The sequence below is a fragment of the Rhincodon typus genome, chromosome 24, assembly GCF_021869965.1.
Source record: "Rhincodon typus isolate 14 chromosome 24, sRhiTyp1.1, whole genome shotgun sequence".
NCBI lineage: Eukaryota > Metazoa > Chordata > Chondrichthyes > Orectolobiformes > Rhincodontidae > Rhincodon > Rhincodon typus.
The window spans coordinates 8,764,845-8,788,180 of record NC_063355.1 but is presented as its reverse complement, the minus strand read 5'-3'; the positions used below and the strand labels follow the sequence as shown (position 1 = coordinate 8,788,180).

The window sequence follows — 23,336 nt, the reverse complement described above, 5'->3', positions numbered from 1 at the left end:
GGGTGGGGGAGTCCAAAACTAGAGGGCATAGGTTTAAGGTGAGGGGGAAAGATTTAAAAGGGATCTAAGGGGCAATATTTTAGCACAGAGGGTGGTGCATTTATGGAATGAGCTGCCAGAGGAAATGGTGGAGGCTGGTACAATTACAACATATAAAAGGCACCTGGATGGGTATATGAATAGGAAAGGTTGAGGTATATGGGCCAAGTGCTGGCAAATGGGACTAGATTCATTTAGGATATCTGGTCAGCATGGATGAGTTGGACATCTCTATGACAATCAAGAGTGCTTGGGCAAATAGGAGATATCCAGGGGAACTTTATGCTCCACAGAAGGATCTGCCTCCCACCTATTACTATGAGAAAGATTCTTGACAAAGCAATCATGCAATTTTTATTTTTCCAGCACTTACAGCCTGCGAGTGTGGCAGGTTGGAGTTGCACTAAATAATTGCTTTACATGGAAAGTATTTTCAGAGAGTTGATGATCAGGACAGGAGGAAACAAGAAGACAAGTTTTTATTTTCTGTGACTGCAGGCAAATGTGGGGGACAAATGGAACAGGAGTTTTTGTGGAGACAGCAAACCCTCAAGCAAGCACAGAACGAGAGAAGAATGATGGGTTTGATACTCAGCCCCTTGTGCTGACTGCTAATCATAGTTGGCAATCTGCTGGCTACACTGAACTCAGTGACAGATGCCTAGTGATTGGAAGGCTTTTTAGTAATTTTGCGACAATCCTTTTAAACCAAGTCCAATTTTTCACATGCTGCAAGAGAATAGCTTTCCCCAGCAGGATCTCACATGAACGGAGAACAGTGAAAATCTCTTTATTGCTCGTGACAAAACAGAACTGTTATCATTTCTGAGAAGTTTCAACATTTAACTGTCACATGGTGACAAGCACAATCCAATATGATGGGAATGCTGATCCTTAATCATATTGACTCCTCAGCAGAAGAGCTATAACTGAGCAAATTTCAGCCACAAATAGAGACCTCTCATTAATGACTGCACGAAATCCAACAGAGCCTTGAGATGTGCTTCTCAGAGGGAAAGGACTCTTTTAATACAAACAGCATCCCTTAGTAATTCCAAGCTTCTTGCTTGGAGGAATACTACAGACCGGGATGGTGAGATCCTTACCTAGAGGCATGATGGAGAGATACTTCCCACGGAATTTGCTGGCGATGGTGATTTCCTGCCACAGGGTCCAGCCGTATGTCGAATATACATGATGGGCAGCAGCAGGAGGATGATGGCTCACCTGCAAACAGGAGACACGCATACACCTGGTTCAGGTCAGCAAGATGTGTTACAGTATCGTAAGCAGGTTGTTAAAGAGTTTACACCACCTGAGGGGAACTTAACACGGGGCACCTGATCTGCATAAGACAGAGAAGCAGGAAACAGCTACAGCATTGAAAACTAGGGGGTAATTTAAACCTATTGTACGCATTGGGAATTTCATGAGGTTGGATGCAATGCTGGATTTCCACCCTAAACCATTTTAATCTTCTTTGGACTCGGTGGTGTGTAGTGTTGGGCAGGAACTAAAACTGTGGTTCCACCCTGTCCTGTGGAATTCCTGTCCAGTGAGTTAGTTTAAAAGAATCTCCATTGATTTTAAGGCAAGTGGGATTTTGACAAGCAAGACCTTTGAGGTGACAGATATAGTCATAGAATCATAGCGATGTACAGCATTGAAACAGACTCTTCAGTCCAACTTGTTCATGCTGACCAGATATCCTAAATTAATCTAGTCCCATTTACCAACATTTGGCCCATATCCCTCTAAACCCTTCCTCATGTACCCATCCAGATGCCTTTTAAATGTTGTAATTGTACCAGTCTTCATTGCCTCCTTGGCAGCTCGTTCTGTACACACATCACCCTCTGTGTGAAGAAGTTACCCCTCAGGTTCCTTTTAAATCTTTCCCCTCTCACCTTAAACCTATGCCCTCTGGTTTTGGACTCCACTACCCTTGGGAAAAGACCTTGGCTATTCATCCACTCCATGCCCCTCATGACTTTATAAACCTCTATAAGATCATCCCTCAGCCTCCAATGCTCCAGGCAAAATAGTCCCAGCCTATTCAGCCTCTCCCTGCAGCTCAAACCCTCTGACCCAGGCAACATTCTTGTAAATCTTTTCTGAACCCTTTCAAGTTTAACAACATCCTTCCTAGAGCAGGGAGACCAGAATTGCACTTAGTATTCCAGAAGTGGCCTAACCAATGTCCTGTATAGCCGCAACATGACATCCCAACCCCTATACTCAATAAACTGACCAATAAAGGCAAGCATACCAAACACTTTCTTCACTACCCTGTTTACCTGTGACTCTACTTTCAAGGAACAATGAACCTGCACCCCAAAGTCTTGTTGTTGAACAGCACTTCCCAGGACCTTACTATGAAGGATACAAGTCATGTCCTGATTTGCCTTACCAACATGCAACACATCATATTTATCTAAATTAAGCTCCATTGCAATGCTGGTGAATGAAACTCCTTCCATTTTATACCAAGGCTCATAATCAAGCACTCTCGAGGTCAGGGAGAGAATGGGTTGGGATATGGTCAAGCTCCTTTGGCCCTTCATTTAACTCTAATCTTAGAAGATGCCCTTTTCCTGGAGATCTTAGATGGTGCTATGCTTTCACTTGGTGCTTTGTTGGTGGAGTTTACAGCCTCACTGAACGTGTGTAAACGGGTTGTGAAACATCAACCTGAGACAAATGTACTCCTAAAACCAGCTGCGTTGAATGCAATAGTTCAGGACAGCAGAGAAGCTCAGGAAGAAACCGTGAAGCACTAGCTATGGAAAAAGCTCAATGGATTGGAAATGGAGGGAGTGATGGAGAGAGAGACACAGAGACAGAGAGACACACAGAGAGACCCAAAGGAGTTGGAGATGGAGAGGGAGAGACCCAGAGGAATTGGAGATGGAGAATTGGAGGTAAGCAATTGGAGTCAAATGATTTGAGATGGAGGGAGAGACACACTGAGGATTGAAGCTGGAAGAACACGGTGAAAAACTAGAGTTGGAGGAATAGATATATAGAGCTACTGAAATTTGATGGATCGAAAATAGAAGGAACATAAGAGTTAACAGTAACTCGATGGAATAGGAGTAGAAAGATAAAACATGCTTATGATACTCACAATCTGGGGAGCCACATTATTTCATAAAACTAGAAACAACTTGCCCCATTTAGTGAGAAAGATATGCTGATATATGAGGTCAAATTGAGATGACGGGAGATGCCTTTATATTTTGAAATATGCTAATCTGAAATAACCTAAATGAGAAAATACATTCTAATTTATGCATGAACAGAGTACTCAAAGATGCACATTCATTAGTGACAGTAATTATATGCTTTTAATAGGATCTTATTTATAGATATGAAGATTCTGATTGTAACTTTCAGTGTAATAATGTGATAGATATTATACATTACCAGTTTCATAATGCTCAGAGGCTAGCAGCCTATTTAGCCCTGCAGATCTATGTAATAACTAGGTCAATAAATGATTAGGAAACAGTCTTATTATTTTGATAATTTTGTAATTGGTGGGAAAACTGAAGTGGATTTATCGATTATCCCTTTGTCAGTATTTGGAAAATCTAAACTCAAGTCTCCTACTGAGTTGAGCAGTGACTTAGTTACTGTCCTCTTACCTTGAGTCTCAGTTCAGTTGCAGCAGAAATTACTGATGAATTTCTCTTCTGTCTACTGACCATATGGATCTCACATGAAATACATGTGGGTAGGCCCAGTGCAGGACTTTGCCAGCAAGGACTGACCGCACAAAATTAGTGCAAGATTTGACACAGCTTCACGATATCACTCAGAGATTGGGCTACATGGGGTTATCTGCAATAGTGCTGGTTTTCTAAGGATGAGACTGAATTGAAGAGTTTTCTGAACCTGTACAAGTTAGAACTGGTTTGGGAGAGCCAGTTGTGATATTTTGTGCTTGAAATATAGGAGCTCTTTCATGTCCTGATAGTAAATGCCCTCAACATGCTTGATCACAAACATTTGCAAATAAAAGTTACACAAAAAATATCCAATTACTTCAACAAGGTCAATCTCCTTCTCTTGGGTATATATCAGGCTGTAGAGTTAATACTGAAAGCATTGCTATTAAAAATCGCATTTAGAATCACAGGACTGATTTATAATGTCTAAACACATCTCTCAGATACATCGATAGTGTCCAGACCCAAAACATCAGCTTTCCTGCTCCTCTGATGCTACTTGGCCTGCTGTGTTCATCCAGCTCTACATCTTGTTATCTCAGATACATCGTTGAGTGACTTCCACTGAAATAGTCAGCAGTAAATGTACCAGACATTTTACGCAGTCCAAGATCCCATACCAAGCAATGTGATGAATGGTGGGGCAATCAGTTTTTTGGTGACTTAAACTGTTGGAGGAATGTTGACCAGGACACTAGGACAACTATCTGAATTTCTTCAAATGATGTTGTGGAACTCTGCTTTCCACTTGGCCTAATGGAATAAGTAACTGGTGCCTCAGTTTAATATCTGGGATGATAGTATCATTCTCACATAGTGAAATGTTCCTCTGGAGTGCCAAGTCCTGGAATACACATCTCTGAATGGTCAGCAACATGTTAGCAACTGAACCAATGTAATAAGCTGACAAAATTCAGGTGAAGAGACAAGTTCATAGTTAAAGACCAGGTGAGATGTAGTAGTTTAGTGACACCAGGTTTGGCTTTCTAATTGCCTGCAGATTGTCAAAGGAAGGGAAGACTGAAGAAAGCAGGGAGATTCGTAATTGTTATTGTAGGAAATGGTGAGGTAGAGGGAGAGGGTCCAGTTTACCAAAACCGGTAAATCATAAATAGGACCATAAGATGTAGTAGCACTTCAGTAGGTTATTCAGCCCATTGAGAGTGATTTATTCAATGAGATTATGGCTGATCTGATCATCCCCAAATCCACTTACCCGCATTATCCTCATAACCCTCAATTCCCTTACTAATTAAAAAATCTGTCTGTATCAACCTAGAACATACCTAATGACTCAGCCTCAACAATCTTCTGTGGTAAACAAAAATCCAGAGATTCACTACCCTTACAGGAAAAAAAATCCTCACCTGTCTTAGATGTACTACTCGCTTACTCAAAGATTATGCCCTCTGATCCCAGACTCTCCCAGAAAACAACATGCCAGCATCTGTCAATAAATGTGCAGCTGGTCAGACAGCATCCGAGCAGCAGGAAAGTCAACGTTTCGAGCCGAAAACCTTAGCATCTGTCAAGATGCTGTCAAGTCCCCTAAGAATCTTATATGTTTCAAGATGCCTTCCACTCTTCTAATTTCCATCTGTGGTCTGACTTGTGGCTTGTACAATTTTAGCAAGACCTTCCTATACTTATTCTCCATTCACTTTGAAATTAGGGGCAGGAATTAGAAATAAGGTCAACAGTCCACGTGTCTTCCCAATTACCTGCTGAATCTACATGCTAGCTTTTTGTGATTTATGCACAAGGACTTCTAAATCTCTGTGCTATAGCTTTCTGCAATCTCTTCCCATTTCAATAATATTCATCTCTTCTACCTCCAAAGTGCATAACTTTACATTTGTTTACATTGTATTCTGTCAAGTGTTTAACTACTCACTTAACCTCCAGACTCCACCTGTCTTCCTTAACACTTGCCTTCCCACCTATTTCTGCTTCATCTACAAACTTTGCAATAGTACATCAAATTTCTCTTCCAGGTTATTAATATGTTACTGTTAATAATTGTGGCCCAGCATTGATCCCTGTGGCACTCCATCAGGTACAGGTTACCGCCCTGAAAACTCCCAAATTTGTCCCAAACTTTGCCTTCTATTAGCTAGCCAATTCTCTATCTATGCTATTACACTATCGCCGACACCATGGGTCTTTATCTTCTTGAGTTGCCTTAGGTGTGGCACCTTATTAAATGCTTTTAGATATCTAAATTTGTGACAAAGAATTGTAATGAATTTGTAAAACATGATTTCCCCTTCAAAAAGCCATGCCGATCTTGATTTTATTATGTATTTCCAAATGGTCTCCTGTTAACAGCCTTTATAATAAACTCTAACGTTTTCCCAAGACAGGTGTCAAGTGAACTTGTCTGCAGTTACCTGACTTTTGTCTCCCTTTTTGACTAAGGAAGTTTTTCAATGTATTACATTGGCAGTTTTCCAATCTTCTGAGATTTTTCCCAAATCCCAAGATTTTGGAAGATTACTACCAGTGCATTCATTATCTCTGTAGTTACTTCATTCATAATTCTATGATTGCAACCTGTTAGGTCCAGGGGATGTCTTGACCATTGGTCTCAATATTTTTCCTAATACTTTGTTAAGAGTGATAGCTGTTGTGCTTTTTGTCACTCCCCTACTCCAGTCCCCCTACCCCTGCCTTTTTTTGGTTTGCCATTATTATCCCAGCATTGTCCTCCAAGAAGCCTATTTTCACTTTGGCCTCTCTCTTCTTTACTATATATGTAAAGAAGCTTTTCCTGTTTGATTTTATACTACTTGCTGGTTTGCCCTCATAGTTTATCTTCTTCCTCTATTTTTATTTGGTCAATTTTGTTACCTTTTTAAACTTACCCAAACCTCTGGTTTACCACTAATCTTTGCCATGTTGTATTTATTCCTTTCAGTGTGAAATTATCCTTAACTTCTCAGTTAACCACAGTTGGCTCAACCACTTCCTAGTTTCCTTCTTCCTCACTGGGGCATCTGTATTTGTCAAATCAGGAAATATTTTCTCAAATGCCTTCCAAAGTTCCTCAACCCACTTTTCTGCTAAATTCCTTCCTCAGTTCATTCCAACCAACTCAGCACTGCAAGATCAGTTTGAGACTGGTACTTTTGGGAAAAGGACAAAGTCAAACAGTCAGAACAGGCAGAACAAATCAGAAAACAAAGTAGGTCTGATAAATCAAACCGCATTTATTTCAATGCAAGAGGTCTAAACAGGTAAGCAGATGAACTCAGGGCATGGTTGGGACTGGGATATCATAGCAATTACAGTGATGTGGCTCAGGGATGGACAGGACTGGCAACTTTGGGGTGGCACAGTGGCTTAGTGGTTAGCACTGCTGCCTCACAGCACCAGGGACCCGGGTTTGATTCCACACTGGGGTGACTGACTGTGTGGAGTTTGCACATTCTCCCCGTCTCTGTGTGGGTTTTCCGGGTGCTCCAGTTTCCTCCCACAGTCCAAAGATGTGCAGGCTAGGTAGATTGGCCATGCTAAATTGCCCATAGTATTCAGGGATGTGTAGATTAGGTGGGTTATAGGGGGATGGGTCTGGGTGGGATGCTCTGTGGGTCAGTGTGGACTTGTTGGGCTGAAGGGCCTGTTTCCACACTGTAGGGATTCTATTCTATGATTCTTAATGTTCCAGAGTATAAATGCTATAGGAAGGGTAGAAAGGGGGGCAAAACAGAAGGGAGAGTGGTGTTTTTTTAATTAGGGATAACATTAAAACTTCAGAAGGATATTTCTGGGGATATGCCCAGGGAGATTATTTGGGTGGAACTGAGAAATAAGAAAGGGATGATCACCTTATTGGGATTATACTATAGATCCCTCAATTGTCGGCAGGAAATTAAGGTTCAAATTTGTAAGGAGATCTCAACTATCTGTAAGAGTAAGAGGGTGGTAGGGGATTTTAACTTTCCAAACATAGACTGGAACTGTCATACTGTTGAGGGCTTGGATGGTAGTGTGTCTAAGAAAATTTTCTGATTCAGTATGTGGATCTACCTACCAGAGAAGGTGCAAAACTTGACCGACTCTTGGGAAATACGGCAGGGCAGATGACTGAGGTGTCAGTGGGGGAGCACTTTGGGGTCAGTGACCATAATTCTATTAGTTTTAAAATAGTGATGGAAAAGAATAAACTGGACCTAAAAGTCAAAGTTCTAAATTGGAGGAATTTTGACGGTACTAGGCAAGAACTTTCAAAAGTTGATTGGGGGCGGATGCTCACAGGTAAAGGGAAGGCTGGAAAATGGGATGCATTCAAAAATGAGATAACAAGAGTCCAGAGACAGTACGTTCATGTTATGGTGAAGGGCAAAGCTGGTAGGTATAGGAAATGCTGGATGACTAGAAAAATTGAGGTTTTGGTTAAAAATAAGAAGGAAGCATATGTCAGGTATAGATAGCAGGAATCGAATGAATCCCTAGAAGTGTATAACAGCAGTAGGAGTACACTTAACAGGGAAATCAGGAGGGCAAAAAGGGGACATGAAATAGCTTTGGCAAAAAGGATTAAGGAGAATCCAAAGGGATTCTACAAATACATTAAGGACAAAAGGGTAACAAGGGAGAAAATAGGGCCACTTAAAGATCAGCAAGGCCACCTATGTGTGAAACCGCAGGAGATGGGGGGAGACAATAAACGAGTATTTTGCTTCAGTGTTTACTTTGAAGAAGGATGTGGAAGATAGAGAATGTGGGGAAATAAATAGTGATATCTTGACAACTATCCATATTACAGAGGTGGTGGTGCTGGACATCTTAAAACACATAAAGGCAGATAAATCCCCAGGACCTGATCAGGTGTACCCTAGAACTCTTTGGAAAACTAGGGTAGTGATTACTGGGCCCCTTGCTAATATATTTGTATCAACAATAGCCACAGGTGAGGTGCCAGAACACTGGAGGTTGGCTAACATGGTGCCACTATTTAAGAAAGGTGGTAAGGAAAAGCCAGGGAACTATAGACCGGTGAGCCTGACATCGGTGGTGGGCAAGTTTTGGAGGGAATCCTGAGGGACAGGATTTACATGTATTTGGAAAGGCAAGAACTGATTGGGGATAGTCAACATGGCTTTGTGCGTGGGACTCATGTCTCACTAACTTGATTTGAGTTTTTTGAAGTAGTAACAAAGAGGATTGTTGAGGGCAGAGTGGTGGATGTGATCTATATAGAGTTCAGAAGTTTGACAAGGTTTCTCATGGTAGATTGGCTAGCAAGGTTAGATCACATTGAATAGGGGGAGAACTAGCTATTCGGATGCAGAAATGGCTCAAAGGTAGAAGACAGAGGGTGATGGTGGAGGGTTGCTTTTCAGACTAGAGGCCTGTGACCAGTGGTGTGCCACAAGGATCAGTGCTGGGTCCACTGCTTTCTGTCATTTATACAAACGATTTGGATGTGAACTTAGGAGGCATGGTTAACAGGTTTTCAGATGGCACCAGACTTGGAGGTGTAGTGGACAGCGACAAAGGTTACACAGAGTACACTGGGACCTTGATGAGTTGGGCCAATGGGCCAAGGGTGGTGGACGGAGTTTAATTTAGATAAACATGAGGTGCTGCATTTTGGAAAGGCAGATCAGGCCAGGATCTATACACTTAATGGTAAGATCCTGGGGGTTGTTGCTGAACAAAGAGACCTTGGACCAGTAAGGTTCACAGTTCCTTGATAGTAGAGTCGCAGGTAGATAGGGTAGTGAAGAAAGCATTTGGTATGCTTACCTTTATTGGTCAGTGCATTGAGTGTAAGAGATGGGAGGTCATGTTGTGGCTGTACAGGACATTGGTTTGGCCACAATTGGAATACTGCTTGCAATTTTGGTCTCCCCGCTATAGGAAGGATGTTGTGAAACTTGAAAGGGTTCAGAAAAAATTGACAAGGATGTTGCTAGGATTGGAAGGTTTGAGCTGTAGGGAGACATTGAATAGGCTGGGGCTATTTTCCCTGGAGTGTCGAAGGCTGAGGGGTATAAAATCATGAGGAGCATGGATAGGGTAAATAGACAAGGTCTTTTCTCTGGGGAGGGGGAGTCCAAAACTAGAGGGTATAGGTATAAGGTGACAGGGGTAAGATTGAAAAGGGACGCAAGGGGCAATATTTTAGCACAGACAGTGATGGGTGTATGGAATGTGCTGCCAGAGGAAGTGGTGGAGGCTGGTACAAGTACAACATTTAAAAGGCATCTGGATGGATTTAGAGGTATATGGGCCAAATGCTGGCAAATGGGACTAGATTAGTTTAGGATATATCTGGTCAGCATAGAGGAGTTGGACTGAAGGGTCTGTTTCCGTGCTGTATATCTCTATGACTCTAATTACCCTTAGGTTGAGCCCAGATGTTTCCAAACCAACTTTCTCACTCTCAAACTGAATGCTAAGTTCTACAATGTTATGGGCACTACTCTCTGGGAAATTTCTTACTCTGAGATCATTTATTAAACTTGCCTAATTACACATTAGCAGGTCCAAAACAGCCTAACCTCCCAGTTGGATCCAACAAAGCTGTTCCAACAAACTGTGTGAATTCTTCATCATGGCTAACTTGGCTAATTTGATTTTCTCAGTCTACATGGAGATTAATGTTACACATGATTAATGTATTGCATTTTTTACTTGCCTTCATTATCTTCTGATTTATTCTCAGTTATACAGTAAAACTGTTAGGTGACCTTTAAACTACCCCATCAGTGCCTTCTTCACCTTTCTATTTATCACCTCCAAACCATATAGATTCTACTTAATCTTATCTTAGACAATTTCTTACTATCACAATTATTTCATCCCATACTAACAAAGCTGCACTACCATACTTCCTTTCTATCCAACGTTTTGAAAAGTTGTGTACCCTTGAATATTTAGTTCCCAGCTTTGATCTCCTAGTAACCATGTCTCAGTGTTGGCTATGAGATTGTATGTATTAACCTCTAATGGTGCCATTAATTAATTCATTTTGTTCCGAACACTGAGCACATTTATGAGTTATTAATTTTGCCTTTTTACTATTTTTTAATGTTTGTCCTTGACACTTCCTATCCCACACTGGGTATCATTATCAAAATAATTGCCTGCAATATTGCCATGTCTTTTTGCTTTGTAAGTGCATGTATCCCCCCTCCAGAGCTATCCTCTGCCAATTAGATTGAAGCCTTCTGCACAGGTCTAGGCATTCTTTTTGACAAGATAAGTGAGGGTTGTCAGAAAGGAACAGCTCCTTTCTAGCCTAACATTGGTGCTAGTGTTGTGCGAACTGAAACCTGTTCCTCCCACAGCAATTTTTCAGCCACACACTTAAACTCCACAGCTTTATTTACCCTCAGTCACTTAGCCTGTGGCTCAAATACTATTACCTTAGAGGCCGTGCTTTCTAATTTAGCCCTTAACTGTTCAAAATCTTTCAGCAGAAACTCCTTTCTAGCTCCATCAATATCATTAACACTAATGAAGACAACAACTGGATCCTTCCCATCCCACTTTATGTTGCCCTCCAGCCTTTAGCAGATGTCCTTAACTCTGGCATTCAGCAGATAGTGCATCCTTCAGAACCCACATTCGAAGCTGCACAAAGCAGTACGTATATCCCTATTTGTGCTGTCCCTTACCACTACTATATTTCTACTTCCTCCTCCCACTTGAATGGCTCTCTGTATCATGGTTCGGTGGTCAGTTTACTCAGTCTCCCTGCAGTCCCCACTCCTCATGCACACATCTTGTAACAATCTTGTAACTGCTGGACAACTGGAAAGACAGAGGATCCTTGAGAGCTGCCCCTTGGGAACCCAAAAAGAAATTCAGGAGTAACATTTTTACACAGAAAGTGACGAAAATGTGATTGTTTGCTACCACAAAGTATTTTGGGTGAATACCATACGTTTATTCAATTGGGAATATAAGTAAGTGCATGATGGAGATAGCAATAGAAGGATGTCATTAAACAATTAGTGATGTAGGCTGGGAAAAGGCTCATACGGAGCACAAGCATGGGACATGTCAGGGCTGAGTGTTCTCTTTCTATGCTCTAAATTCATCAATTCTGTCTGAAGCTTTTTAACAATTGTATTTAATCTAGTAATGGATCTATTTAGGGGCTAATTTCTTTCGGGAACATTAATTGAGTTGATATTTAATATCTTTCTTTAGTCTGGGCTTTGCCAAAGGCTCTTCTGTGAGATTAAATTTACAATTGAATGGCTAATCAGAACCTGTGACGATGCATCCGAATCGTAGGGTTACAACTTCATTAGGAAATAGGAACAGGCCGCACCTAATTCAACCTCTGCTATTTCTTCCAGCCTGTTCCTTGTAACCCTCCGAGTCTGGCTACTTGATTATCCTTCCTCTTTTTGATTATCCACTTAAGAAGAGACTGCAGTTGGTTTGGCCCTACATGATGGAATGTGACCTTAATCTTCATGAAAGCCGATCGGAAAGACAGCACAGAAGCAGAGCAGAGTGGAGTGGAGCTTATGGCTAGGAGCAAAGGTACTTGGTAGATGACTAGAGGAGGCAGTTAAGGCCATACTTTGGTTAGCGCTGGTTTTAGAGAGCTGCTTGCTAAAGTCTGGGATCAGGATCAGGAATGATGGTGGCCAAATAATGGAGGAAACCAAACAAAAGAAAACCGGTTTAGCTGCCATTCATTTAGTTGTTTCTCTCCTCAAGTTCTACCTCCCCATTGTACATTGCCTAGGAGTTTCAGGATAAGAGACAGTCAGAACCAACCCAATGTCTTCACACTGACAACATTTCAGCAAGTTGTCATTGGCTGGATAGTGGTTGGTTTTTATTTCTGAACCCAAGGCTATTAAATGTTGCTGGTACAGTCTCTGACTGCAATCAAGTACCATGCATTTATCCCAGGATGGTAGATGATGGACTAGGTGGTGCTTGTTATTTCTTTGTCTAGAAACTTATTTTAACCCAGGCCAAGGATTGAATCTGGCATCTCCCTGAACCATATGGTTTAGTACCAAGCCATGTCACATACTGATCCTCCGAACACAATGTCTTTCAAACAAATGGGGCAACACGGTGGCTCAGTGGTTAGCACTGCTTCCTCACAGTGCCAGGGACCCAGGTTCAATTCCATCATCAGGTGACTGTCTGTGTGGAGTTTATGTATTCTCCCCATGTCTGTATGGGCTTCCTCCGGGTGCTCCTTTTTCCTCCCACAGTCCAAAGATGTGCAGGATAGGTGGATTGGCCATGCTAAATTGCCCACAGTGTCTGGGGATGTGCAAGCTAGGTGTATTGGCCATGGGAAATACATGGTCACGGGGAGAGGGGGGGGGGGGATGGGGATGGGGATGGACCTGGGTTTGATGCTCTTTGGAAGCTTGGTGTGGGCTCAATGGGCTGAATGGCCTTCTTTCACACTGTAGGGATTCTATGCAATCAATCAGTTTAGAATTATGAAGCCACAGTGTGGAAACTTGTTATCACACTAACACTGATTACTTCAATCACCTGTAACTATGATACATTGTCTACACAAGGGTCAGCAATTAAGCCAGTGACTAACAGCCCTCAGGAAACCCCTTACCTGCTCACACAGTGAGCGGAAGCCGCTCTCCTCTAGCCGGTCCAGCTCAAACGTTTCCCCAAGCAGAGGATTAAAAGGCTTTGCTGTGCGATGAGTGGTTGTTGAATAGGAAGACACAGAGAATGCAGCCACATAGCACATCTGCTCTGCAGGATTGTCACATCTAGCTGCCTTGTCCAATAATTCGTGATATTCTAAGTCCTCAGTTAGTCTCTGAAGCATTGATAAAGGCTCGTTGAAGTTAACCTGGAATCAATGAGAACATAAAGGGCCAAGTCCGGTAGAATTAACAGTTACTTCAACTTTTAGAAGGTGTCACTGCTGTGCATTTATTATTCTCTCTCTCGTGTTACTGGAGATATTGACCCTTTTGAAATAAAATATGTTTGCACATCTGTTAAAACAGCAGACAATGGAGTTATAATACAAACATATTAATCACTCACACTACCATTGCATCAACTATAGGATCTTGCCAACAGCAAATGAAAGATCTTGAATTTTTTCAAGGGTTCTCTTGATCACCAGCTGTAATTGCAGTGTGAAACATTGGAGAAATGTCCTGTTTACACAAATTCTGCTAGGGTTCTACCAATTTCCTGACTGCATTATGGTAGATCAGAATGATCAGTACACAGGTTCTTGGCCGAGACTCCATATCTATCTAGGATATTGATTCCTGTAGCATAAAGTTTCACTTTTGCACTGTTCCTGAAGGTGGTCCTCGTGTCCTGGAAAGGGGAAGCTCTACACAAAATGTCCAGCTCCACAGTGACGCTATCTTACTGTGACACCTTAGAAGATATGAACCTCAGGCGAATGCCTCTCCCAAAGAATAGCAACTGAGAGTGCAGCAACTCCTCAAGTACCGTTCACAGAATTAGTCTATATTAGGTACTCAAGTTTTGGAGTCAGACTGAACCCTAAACCTTCTTACCCACAGGTGATATGGGTACCAACTGAGTCTGGACAATAGGTGTTGGTAGCTATTCAGCCACAAAGGGCCAAAATGACAGGTTCAACCTGGCTCAGAGGTAGGGACACTACCACTGAATGATATTCCATGCAATGACATGGGATTAGTATGAACAAAGTATTATTCAAATTGTAAGCATTATTCTCATGACTGCAACTATTTTATACTATTTGAATTATGCAAAAGTATTGCTCACAATTAAAGACAGACCAGCTTCTTCCCTTAACCATATAGAAGCATGGCACATTGAGCCGGTGTTAAACCTAGAAAATTTCTGAAGGTTTGAAGTGTAAGTATTGAGGCAGATATGATAATGCTAAAGAAAATCCTTGATCTATATAGTGCCTTTCAAGATCTCAGGGCATCTCAAAAAATTCTACAGTCAGTGAAGTACTTTCCAGAGTAGTAACATTGTAAAGAAGGAAACATAGCAGCCAATTGTGCACAGAAAGATCCCATCAAAAGCAAAGCGATAATTTGTTTTATTGATGTTGTTAGTGAGATAAATATTGATCAGGACATCAAAGGTAACTCACCTTCTCATTTCGAATAGTGCCATATATACTATATTACATCTGTCTGAGAGAGCAGGTAGAGCCTCGGTTTAATAACTCATCCAAAAAGGAAGGCATCTGCTGCAGCATGATACACCTTCAGCACTGCACATAGATCACGTACTCAAGTTTTTACGACTAAACCTGATCTTAAATCCCATGTGCGTGGAACCCCTTATATTTTATTTGACAGCCTCTTTAATTTACTTTAGCTGTATTACTTTTTTTATTAAGATTTGCCTTTGGTCACTCTCCATTCTCGCTGAACTTGAGCCCCTTTCTTTGTGAATGCAGCAGGTGGTACTATTCGATACCTCAGACCTTAATAGCAGAGCACATAATAAGGTTACACCACGACACAGCTCAAGGATTAGGACAGTGAAGGCAGTGACAACATGTCAAACTCTAAATGAAATCAGCAAGATGGATGCAGTCTCCGCATTTTGCATTTTACCTAATTGGCACTTCCATAGTTTTGTGTCTGTCTTTAAAGGCAGGCTGGATTTCTGTGCTGACACTAATGTAAAACAAAGTTCTTTTTTTAATTGATATATGTATCCCGGTATTATTCCTTCTTTGTGAAAGAAAGGTCTGTGATCCAATTTTTTTTACATAACAATGAGCAACAAATGGTCAGTCTGTGTATGTGCAGATGGAGTTTTGGCTAAGCGTGCTGTAAAAGTGCAGATGAAGGCTGTGCAAGAAGACATTGGTATAAGTAACAGTCTGAGAGAGGTGGTGGAATAGTGGCTGATCAATCCTGGTTTTACCCCTTCTCCCCACAATTAAACAGATAATCTTCAAACAACTACCATGCCTGCCTGAAAAGATTGCTAACTAAATTATTTCCAAGCTTCAGCACCATGCTGAGACACAGACCTGAGGTCTGTGGGTCACCTCAAAAAGTGTTGATTTTCTTTTAATTCTTGCTAGTGTTTAAAGTATATATTTTAAAGAAAAGTTGCTGATAATAAGGCAGATTGGTAATACAGTGGATTAGACTGATGAAGCACTCTTGAGATGGTTTGGAAGCCACATACCCAACTGATACATAAAGACCACTAGACATTATATCATAGATAGTAGGAACTGCAGATGCTGGAGAATCCGAGACAACAAGGTGCAGGGCTGGATGAACACAGCAGGCCAAGCAGCATCATAGGAGCAGAGAGGCTGCTGGATGCTGTGTTCATCCAGCCCTGCACCTTGTTGTCTTAGACATTATATCATGTCAAGTTTAGCACATACATACTACAATTTCAATTATCTAGTTTCACATTTTTCCTTAAGTTTTTTTTTGCCAGCCAAGGAGCAGCCAGGCATTTTAAGCAGTAGACTTACTGCTCTTGCATTCCATGTACTATTTTGTATAAGAAGCAGCAAGTGTGAGATAGCTTCTAGGAAGTGGTGATCATAATACAATAAGGTGTACTGTACTGATTAAGAGAAATATATGTGATACAAGGGGGAAAGTAATTGACTGGAAAAAAGCCAACTATGAGAGAAAGAAAATGGACAGAATGGAGGGAAATGAGAAAAAAATACTGCCACCCTCCAAAACATATTACAAAAGTTCAGTTAAAAGAAAACTGATATCCATACATTGAAACAGGCATCAGAAGACTTTCAGAGATTTATAAGGTTTATTGTAAATCTATAGTTTAACACAAATGCCAGTTTTTACCTTTCCCTCCAGATGATTTCCCTGGCCAGAAGCCAATTCCCCACTGGGGAAGAACTCAGCTCCTTTTCATATAAATCAATCTGTTCAGACATATTTATGGCACCACTCTGGAGCAGGTGTAACCTGAACCCAGGCCTTCTATCCCAGAGTAGAGACACTACCATAGTACCACAAAAGCCCTATGAACTCAGCACCTGGAATTTTGACAGCAGTATAGGTGCTTTAATCAACCTGTTTGGACATGCTGTAACACACCTCTGGGGTAGGTGGGACTTGAATCCAGATCATCTGGGCCAGAGGTAGGGACAGTACCATTGTGCCACAAGAGCCAACTAAGAGGAGGCCTCTGTACCAATGTCTGTGTAGATATTTTAATCAAACTGATCAGAAATGTCTTCCGCATCTCCGGAGCAAGGCCTCCTGACTCAGCAGTAGTGACACTACTGCTGCACCAACAGAACCCCAAGAACTCAGCACTTCCTTTTTTGAATCGGAGGGGATGTTAGAATCTCTCTGAAGGTGAGGAAAGACATTATGATTCTGCCTTTGATTGTTACCTTAATCTGTCACCCACAATGCTGTGCTGTCACAGGCATTGTGGTAATGTCACTGGACAATAATCCAGAAGCCCAGGGGGCTGGTGCTTTGTACATATGGGTTCAAATCCCACCTCAGCAGCTAGTGGAATTTAAATTAGTTTCAGGAATGGTGACCATGACAACTATATCGATTGGAATAAAAACCAATCTGGCTCACTGATGTCCTTTTGATAAGGAAAAATGTAGCCCAAACTAGTTAAGGATGACATACGACTTCAGGGCCACTGCAGTGATGTTGACTCTTAACTTCCTTCTAAAACGGTCCTGTAAACCATTCAGTTCAAGAACAATTGCCTGATTGATGACTTGAAGTGGAAATCTGCTCCTTTCATTCTGTCATCTAACAGGTTAAAGACAACCCTCACATTCCAAGTGTTCAATGGGACAATGTAGCTTCAAGAGAATGCAAACCGATCAGCGTTGAAGCTTCCTCTCCCAAACTGGCAGCATCCCAGGAGCCGAGACATTAATTATTTCATCGCTTCATGCTCACTAAAAATAACTGCCCCACTTTGCCTCAGTTTTCAGGACATTTTCACCTGTGCTTTCTTCGGAAATGCAATAAGTCAGACATCCCATAAATAATTTCCCAAGATTTCTTTTTGCATCACTGTCACTGCAAGTCTTATCAAAGGAAGGTTTCATTAAGTATACAATATGCGCATTACTCAGAAATAATGACAACAAGTTAAGGTTTTTGTGAATGTGACAGAGCTAGACGAGAACACACACACACACACACACACAGACTGTTCCTGCCTCCATTGCAGATTGTGATGCATTTCCCAAAGGACTGTCATTAACAGCCCCTGCCAGCTGCAGCATCGACTAGATTCCAAAGGATTTGTAGATTCTGGAGAATTACAGCAGAGGCACAATACTCAATGACATTTTGCCTGCAACCATTTTATTATCTGGGATGGAGCCAATTATTCTTAACACAGACAAGCCGATTAATATGTAAAAGGAAACAGAAGGAGCCTAGGTTTGTGAGTTCTAGGCTGGAAGTTTCTGAAACCAGTTTGAGGGGCTGAGGAGATGATCATCCTTCAAGATTATGAGTATAGCCTAAACACAACCTCATGAAATGCAATTTCAAATTGAGAGTATTGAGATACTCGAGAAATGTCTTTTTAAAAAATTAATCCACTGGGTGTGAATGTTACAGACAACGGGGCATTTACCATCTATCCTAGTTGCCTGCAAGAAGAGAATGGTGAACTGCTGCAATTCATGATGCAGGCAATCCTCCAGTACCGATAAGTAGGCAGTTCCAAGATTTGACACAGTGATGATAAAGGTACAGTGATATAGTTCCAAGTTGAGATGGAGTGTAACTGGCAGGTGATGGTGTTCCCAAATACCTGCTGCCCTTGTGCTAACAGTTGGTAGAGACCGTGGGTTTAAGAAGAATGACCAAAGCTGCTTTGGTGAGGCACCACAGTGCATGTGAGGCCGGTACACACCCAAGCTGTGCTGGAGATGGGCCAAAAGGTCCAATGGGCTTATTTACGGCTCAGATCTGGGTATCAGTCCAGCCTAGCCCAATGAGACAAAGGTTTCCACTTCCTGGCCACAATGATCTTAACAGAGAGGTATCTGGGCAGTCTCAACCCTTCTCCAAGTGGCAACACAACAGAAACTGGCAGTATCAATGATATTTATGCAGCATCTTTAATGCAGTAAAAGATATAAAGGCATTTCACAGGAGCTTTATCAAGTAAAACCTAATATCGAGCAACATATGGAGATTAGCCCAGCTGCTAAGAATATGTGAATGTTGGATGAAGCTAGGTTCGGCTTGGCTGTGATACCTCAGTCCAGGTATTTGCTTACGAGATCATTTTAACCTAACCCACTTGCCATTAGACTGGCACCATTAGACAGAACACCATTTTTACAACTGCTTTGATTTTATGCTTCCTCAAGATCAGTGGAGAGTAATAGTGGGCAAAGTAAACACAGTATTCCACCCAGCCTCTCGTTAGCCCATGCCATGTTAAGCGAAGCACCTTAAAAACCTGGTCAAAGATGTAGAAGTGTGTCCTAAAGGAGGAGGAGGAGGAGATGAATAAAACAAAAGATAAGGAGATGTTTAAAGAAGGGATCTAGAAATTTAGAGATCAGATAGCTGAGAACATGGCCATCACTGAGCTCAAGTGGTTCTGAGGACGGGTCACCGGACCCGAAACATTAACTCTGTTTCTTTTCCTTCACAGATGCTGCCAGACCTGCTGAGCTTTTCAAGCAACTTTGTTTTTGTTCAAGTGGTCAGAATTGGATGAAAGTGGATACCAGAGATTGTACTGTCAGAGGAGGTAATAAGAAACAGGGACGGGTGAAGCCACTGAAGAGTTTGAAAGTAGAATGAGAATTAGAAAATCAAAGCACAGGCAGGTCACTACATAGCTTTGAGTGGAGGTGTTACGGTGAATATGACCAGGCGTAAGATAGAACGTGGACAGCAGAATTCCTGAATTAACGAGTCTCGCAGACAATAAGACATGACTGAGAGCTTCAGCATCAAATCACTCAAGAGGATAGTCTACCCAAATGGGTAGGTTGTGGTGAAGTTCCCAGACTGGGGAAGGAATGAGGTGTTCAGTTTCAGTCATAGCCAGTAGAAAAAGAGCTACTGCATTGACATTCCTGAAGAGGGCGTGGACAAACTGTTTTCAATGATTTGATCTTATTCTGATTCTCAACAGAAGATATTTTCCATAAATTGAGACTTAACCAGAGGCAGTCACAAAGCCACGTTCAAAATGCTGAGTTTAATATTACTATGTTGTTGATGGAGTTAATGTGTTTTAAATCATAATTAGAGTTGTTCTTTCATGAGAATTTTCAAACTCTGACTATATTAAGATTAGAAAATCAAAGCAGTTTTACTTTGATTGCTGTCTTCAGTCAGTAAATGACAACCTAGGGTCTTGTTATACATTGATCATAGAATCCCCACAGTGTGGAAGCAGTCCATTCAGCCCTCCAAAGAGCATCCCAATCAGACCTACCCACTTTTCTATCCTTGCAACCCTGCATTTCCCATGGCTAAACCACCTAGCCTGCACATCCCTGAACACTATGGGCAATTTAGCATGGCCAATCCACTTAATCTGCATATCTTTGGACTGTGGGAGGAAACCCACACAGACACTGGGAGAATGTGCAAACTCCACACAGAGTCCCTTGAGGGTGGAATCAAACTCAGGTCCCTGGCGCTGTGAGGCAGCGATGCAACCACTGAGCCACCATGCCGTGATTGATAATCACCTGCTCCTTGAGTAAGACGGACATCAATAATAGTCCAGAAAATTGACCCAAATATTAACTCTATCAATATTTGGCCCTGTTTAATATCTAGGCTCCTTTAACTCTATTGTGCTTTGTCTGATTCCCATGTAACACTGGAGGTGCTTGGCAAACTCAAAGGGCCTCTGTTGCTGCTGCACACACTACCAGCTAACAGCATTTAGCAAAGACATCAAAGTACCTGTCTGGCTCTGCATGACACTGTGATTTGCAAACCAACTTCATTACGGCTTATGTCTAAATAGTTATTCCCTGAAAAAGCAACTTTGCAGTCAAGACATCATGTTTCCATATTAAGACGGATGTGCGAAACATTTTCCTCTGGGACTGAACAGAACATTGGATAAATGTGCCCTGCTCAGTACAGGAAAAGCTGTCACTAGAGTTAGGGGCCGTTTGTAACTCTCACCTAATTCCAGTGTTAAAGGGAAGTAGATCAGGAAAGAGAAGAAAACAGAAAGGTCAACCATGAGAAAGACAATGGAACAAAGGGACAGTGACAGAGCGAGGCAAAGGAAAAAGGATTAGAAAGAGAATAAAGCTTAAAACTAAAATGATCAAGAAAGACAAACAAAAGAAAGAAAATGAGGGACTTGCAGAACGAGACAGAGGCAGGCAGAAAGAAAATCCAGGCCTAGCCAACCAGCTGAAGAGTTTGCAAGAGCTTGTTGCCTCACTTGGGGAAGGCTCGTGTATTATTCCAATCAGACATTTAAGAAGCCTGTAGTGGGTCTTCTCTGGGATCAAGTACCCATATTCCACAAAATAAGAGGTGTCAGCAATTAAGAGACTGGCAGCTGTCCAACAGGGCACAAGATCAGCAAAGGGACCCTATGGCAGAGTGCAGCTCAGGGGAGGTACGGTTTTTAGCAGAAAGGCTTTGGTCTACCCAAAACTTGTGGGTCTTCCAGAGCAAAACTTGACCGAATGTTGCAGACTGACACATTAAAGGTCCAGGACTACGTGCTGAGATACACACTGAAGCTTGGGAAAGTTGCTGCGAAGGTGCAACAGGGAATGACCATTGTCTAAGGTCTTTCTGCCAAAGTACAATGGGGGTCTGAGACAACAAGGTGCAGGGCTGGATGAACAGAGCAGGCCAAGCAGCATCATAGGAGCAGAAAGGCTGACATTTCGGGCCTAGACCCTGTTCACTTATCAGACCATTCCGGTCCATCATCAGTAAGAAATGCCTTTGGGTTGCTGGAACCGTCGGGAAAGTCAAACTCCAATGTTTGCTTATTCTTAATATGCTAAGACCGTACAGAACTGAACTCCTTTAGTGACTATGTATGTATATAAAGATTTTTATGAATAGAATATATTTCTGAAGTAAAGAAAGTGGGCTTTCTCAGCAGACTCCCTCCTGCTTCCTGATCTCAGATTCCTTCACCAGGCACTGAAAGCCTGACAACTGGAGAAACCCCAAGAAAAAACACGAGAGTTTGCTTTCCGGGCTTCCTCACTGGTGACTACACCACCCACTAATGGCTGCGGCTGTTAAATCGACAATAATTTCTCACTGCAGGGCCTCGATTCGCCTCTTAATGCAAACTACGAGCCCTTCTGTCCTGGACTTAAAACTGAGACAGATGCAGAAAGGCAGCCATGTCCTCTCCAGACCATACACAACCCCATCTCCCTCAGGGGAGGGTGTTAAATTCCATCCAAACTTAGTGACAGACGATAAAAATTGACAACTGATCACATTGACATATTGAAAATCACAAAGGATTTGACAGGTTAGATACAGAGAACTAGTTTCCCCTGGTGGGAGCACCCAGAAATAGGAAACATAATGCTAAAATTACAGCCAGACCATTTTATTATGAGATCAGGATGCATTTATCACACCAAATAGTGGAAATTTGGAACTTGCTCCCTTAAAAGGTTACAGATGTTGGGTCAATTTTTCAAGGTGAAGATGGATAGTTTTTTTTTAAACTGGTAATGTTATCAAGGGAGATGAGGCAAAGACAGATAACCTGGGATGAGATACCAATCACAGAAAGAGACAGAGAGGGCATAGCAACGAGCCAACTGGGTTAGGAGCTGGTTCATTTTGAGGAGGAAAGAGCCGACTTCATGCTGGTGTCAAAACTGGAGATTTATCACTGTGCATGGGTACAAATGCTATTTGAACTGTACAATTTGTCTGAATGCAGCAGTACTGCTGACTCTCATTGATCTCAATCAAATCCCAATGTATGAAGGCACCATTAGAAATGTTACTGCACCAATTACATCAATAACTGTATCAAGTGCAATTATTTTCTTTCTTCATGTCTGCATTCTAGCCTTCTCATTAGTGGAGAACAGGACCTCACCCTTTGATAGACAATCCCTGCTTAAAAATCAGAGTCTGCAGTTAAATGGACATATATTTGGTGCAAAGCCATTCAGACCAGGAAAGGATAGGTTCGAACTTTGGTAAAGTATTGGGTCAGCTGACCTGAAGTTGAGGCAGCAGGAGGCACGACAATGGGCTTTGATATGAAGGTTGGACAGTGGGGTAATTCAGAGAAGCTTCCTGCTTTTATCATCTGGTGAGGTCTTCTAGCAAATACCTGTGCATGTGGATATGGTACTATGGGACAGAACTCAAGGACAGAATCAGACTTGGATACTATGTCAAGTAGACTTTTGACATTCAGGGCTGTAGCTTTAAGTCAGTTCAGGCTCCAGAACAGAGGCAGGTGGGGGCACAGTTTAATACTACCAGCCTTCATGCTAGTTTCTCACATGATCCCATCCCTAAACCAATTTCCATGAGGGCGACTTGGGGTCAAATTGATTGCCAGAGGGTAATGATTGTCAATTACAAGGCCTATTAATGCCCCATACCACAGCAACTGGATTTGTAGTCGGAAATA

General features: G+C 41.9%; 1 protein-coding gene across 6 annotated transcripts in view; it reads right to left on the bottom strand.

Moving 5' to 3' along the window:
• Nucleotides 1-23,336, bottom strand: part of LOC109912215 (oxysterol-binding protein 2-like) — a 318,882-nt gene that overhangs the window by 18,830 nt on the left and 276,716 nt on the right. For all 6 annotated transcript variants that reach the window (XM_048611306.1, XM_048611307.1, XM_048611311.1 and 3 more), the window contains 2 exons: nucleotides 13,339-13,584; nucleotides 1,146-1,266 (listed from right to left, as the gene is read on the bottom strand). In XM_048611306.1, coding sequence (XP_048467263.1) covers nucleotides 1,146-1,266; nucleotides 13,339-13,584 — 367 coding nt within the window. The remainder of the gene's footprint in view (nucleotides 1-1,145; nucleotides 1,267-13,338; nucleotides 13,585-23,336) is intronic.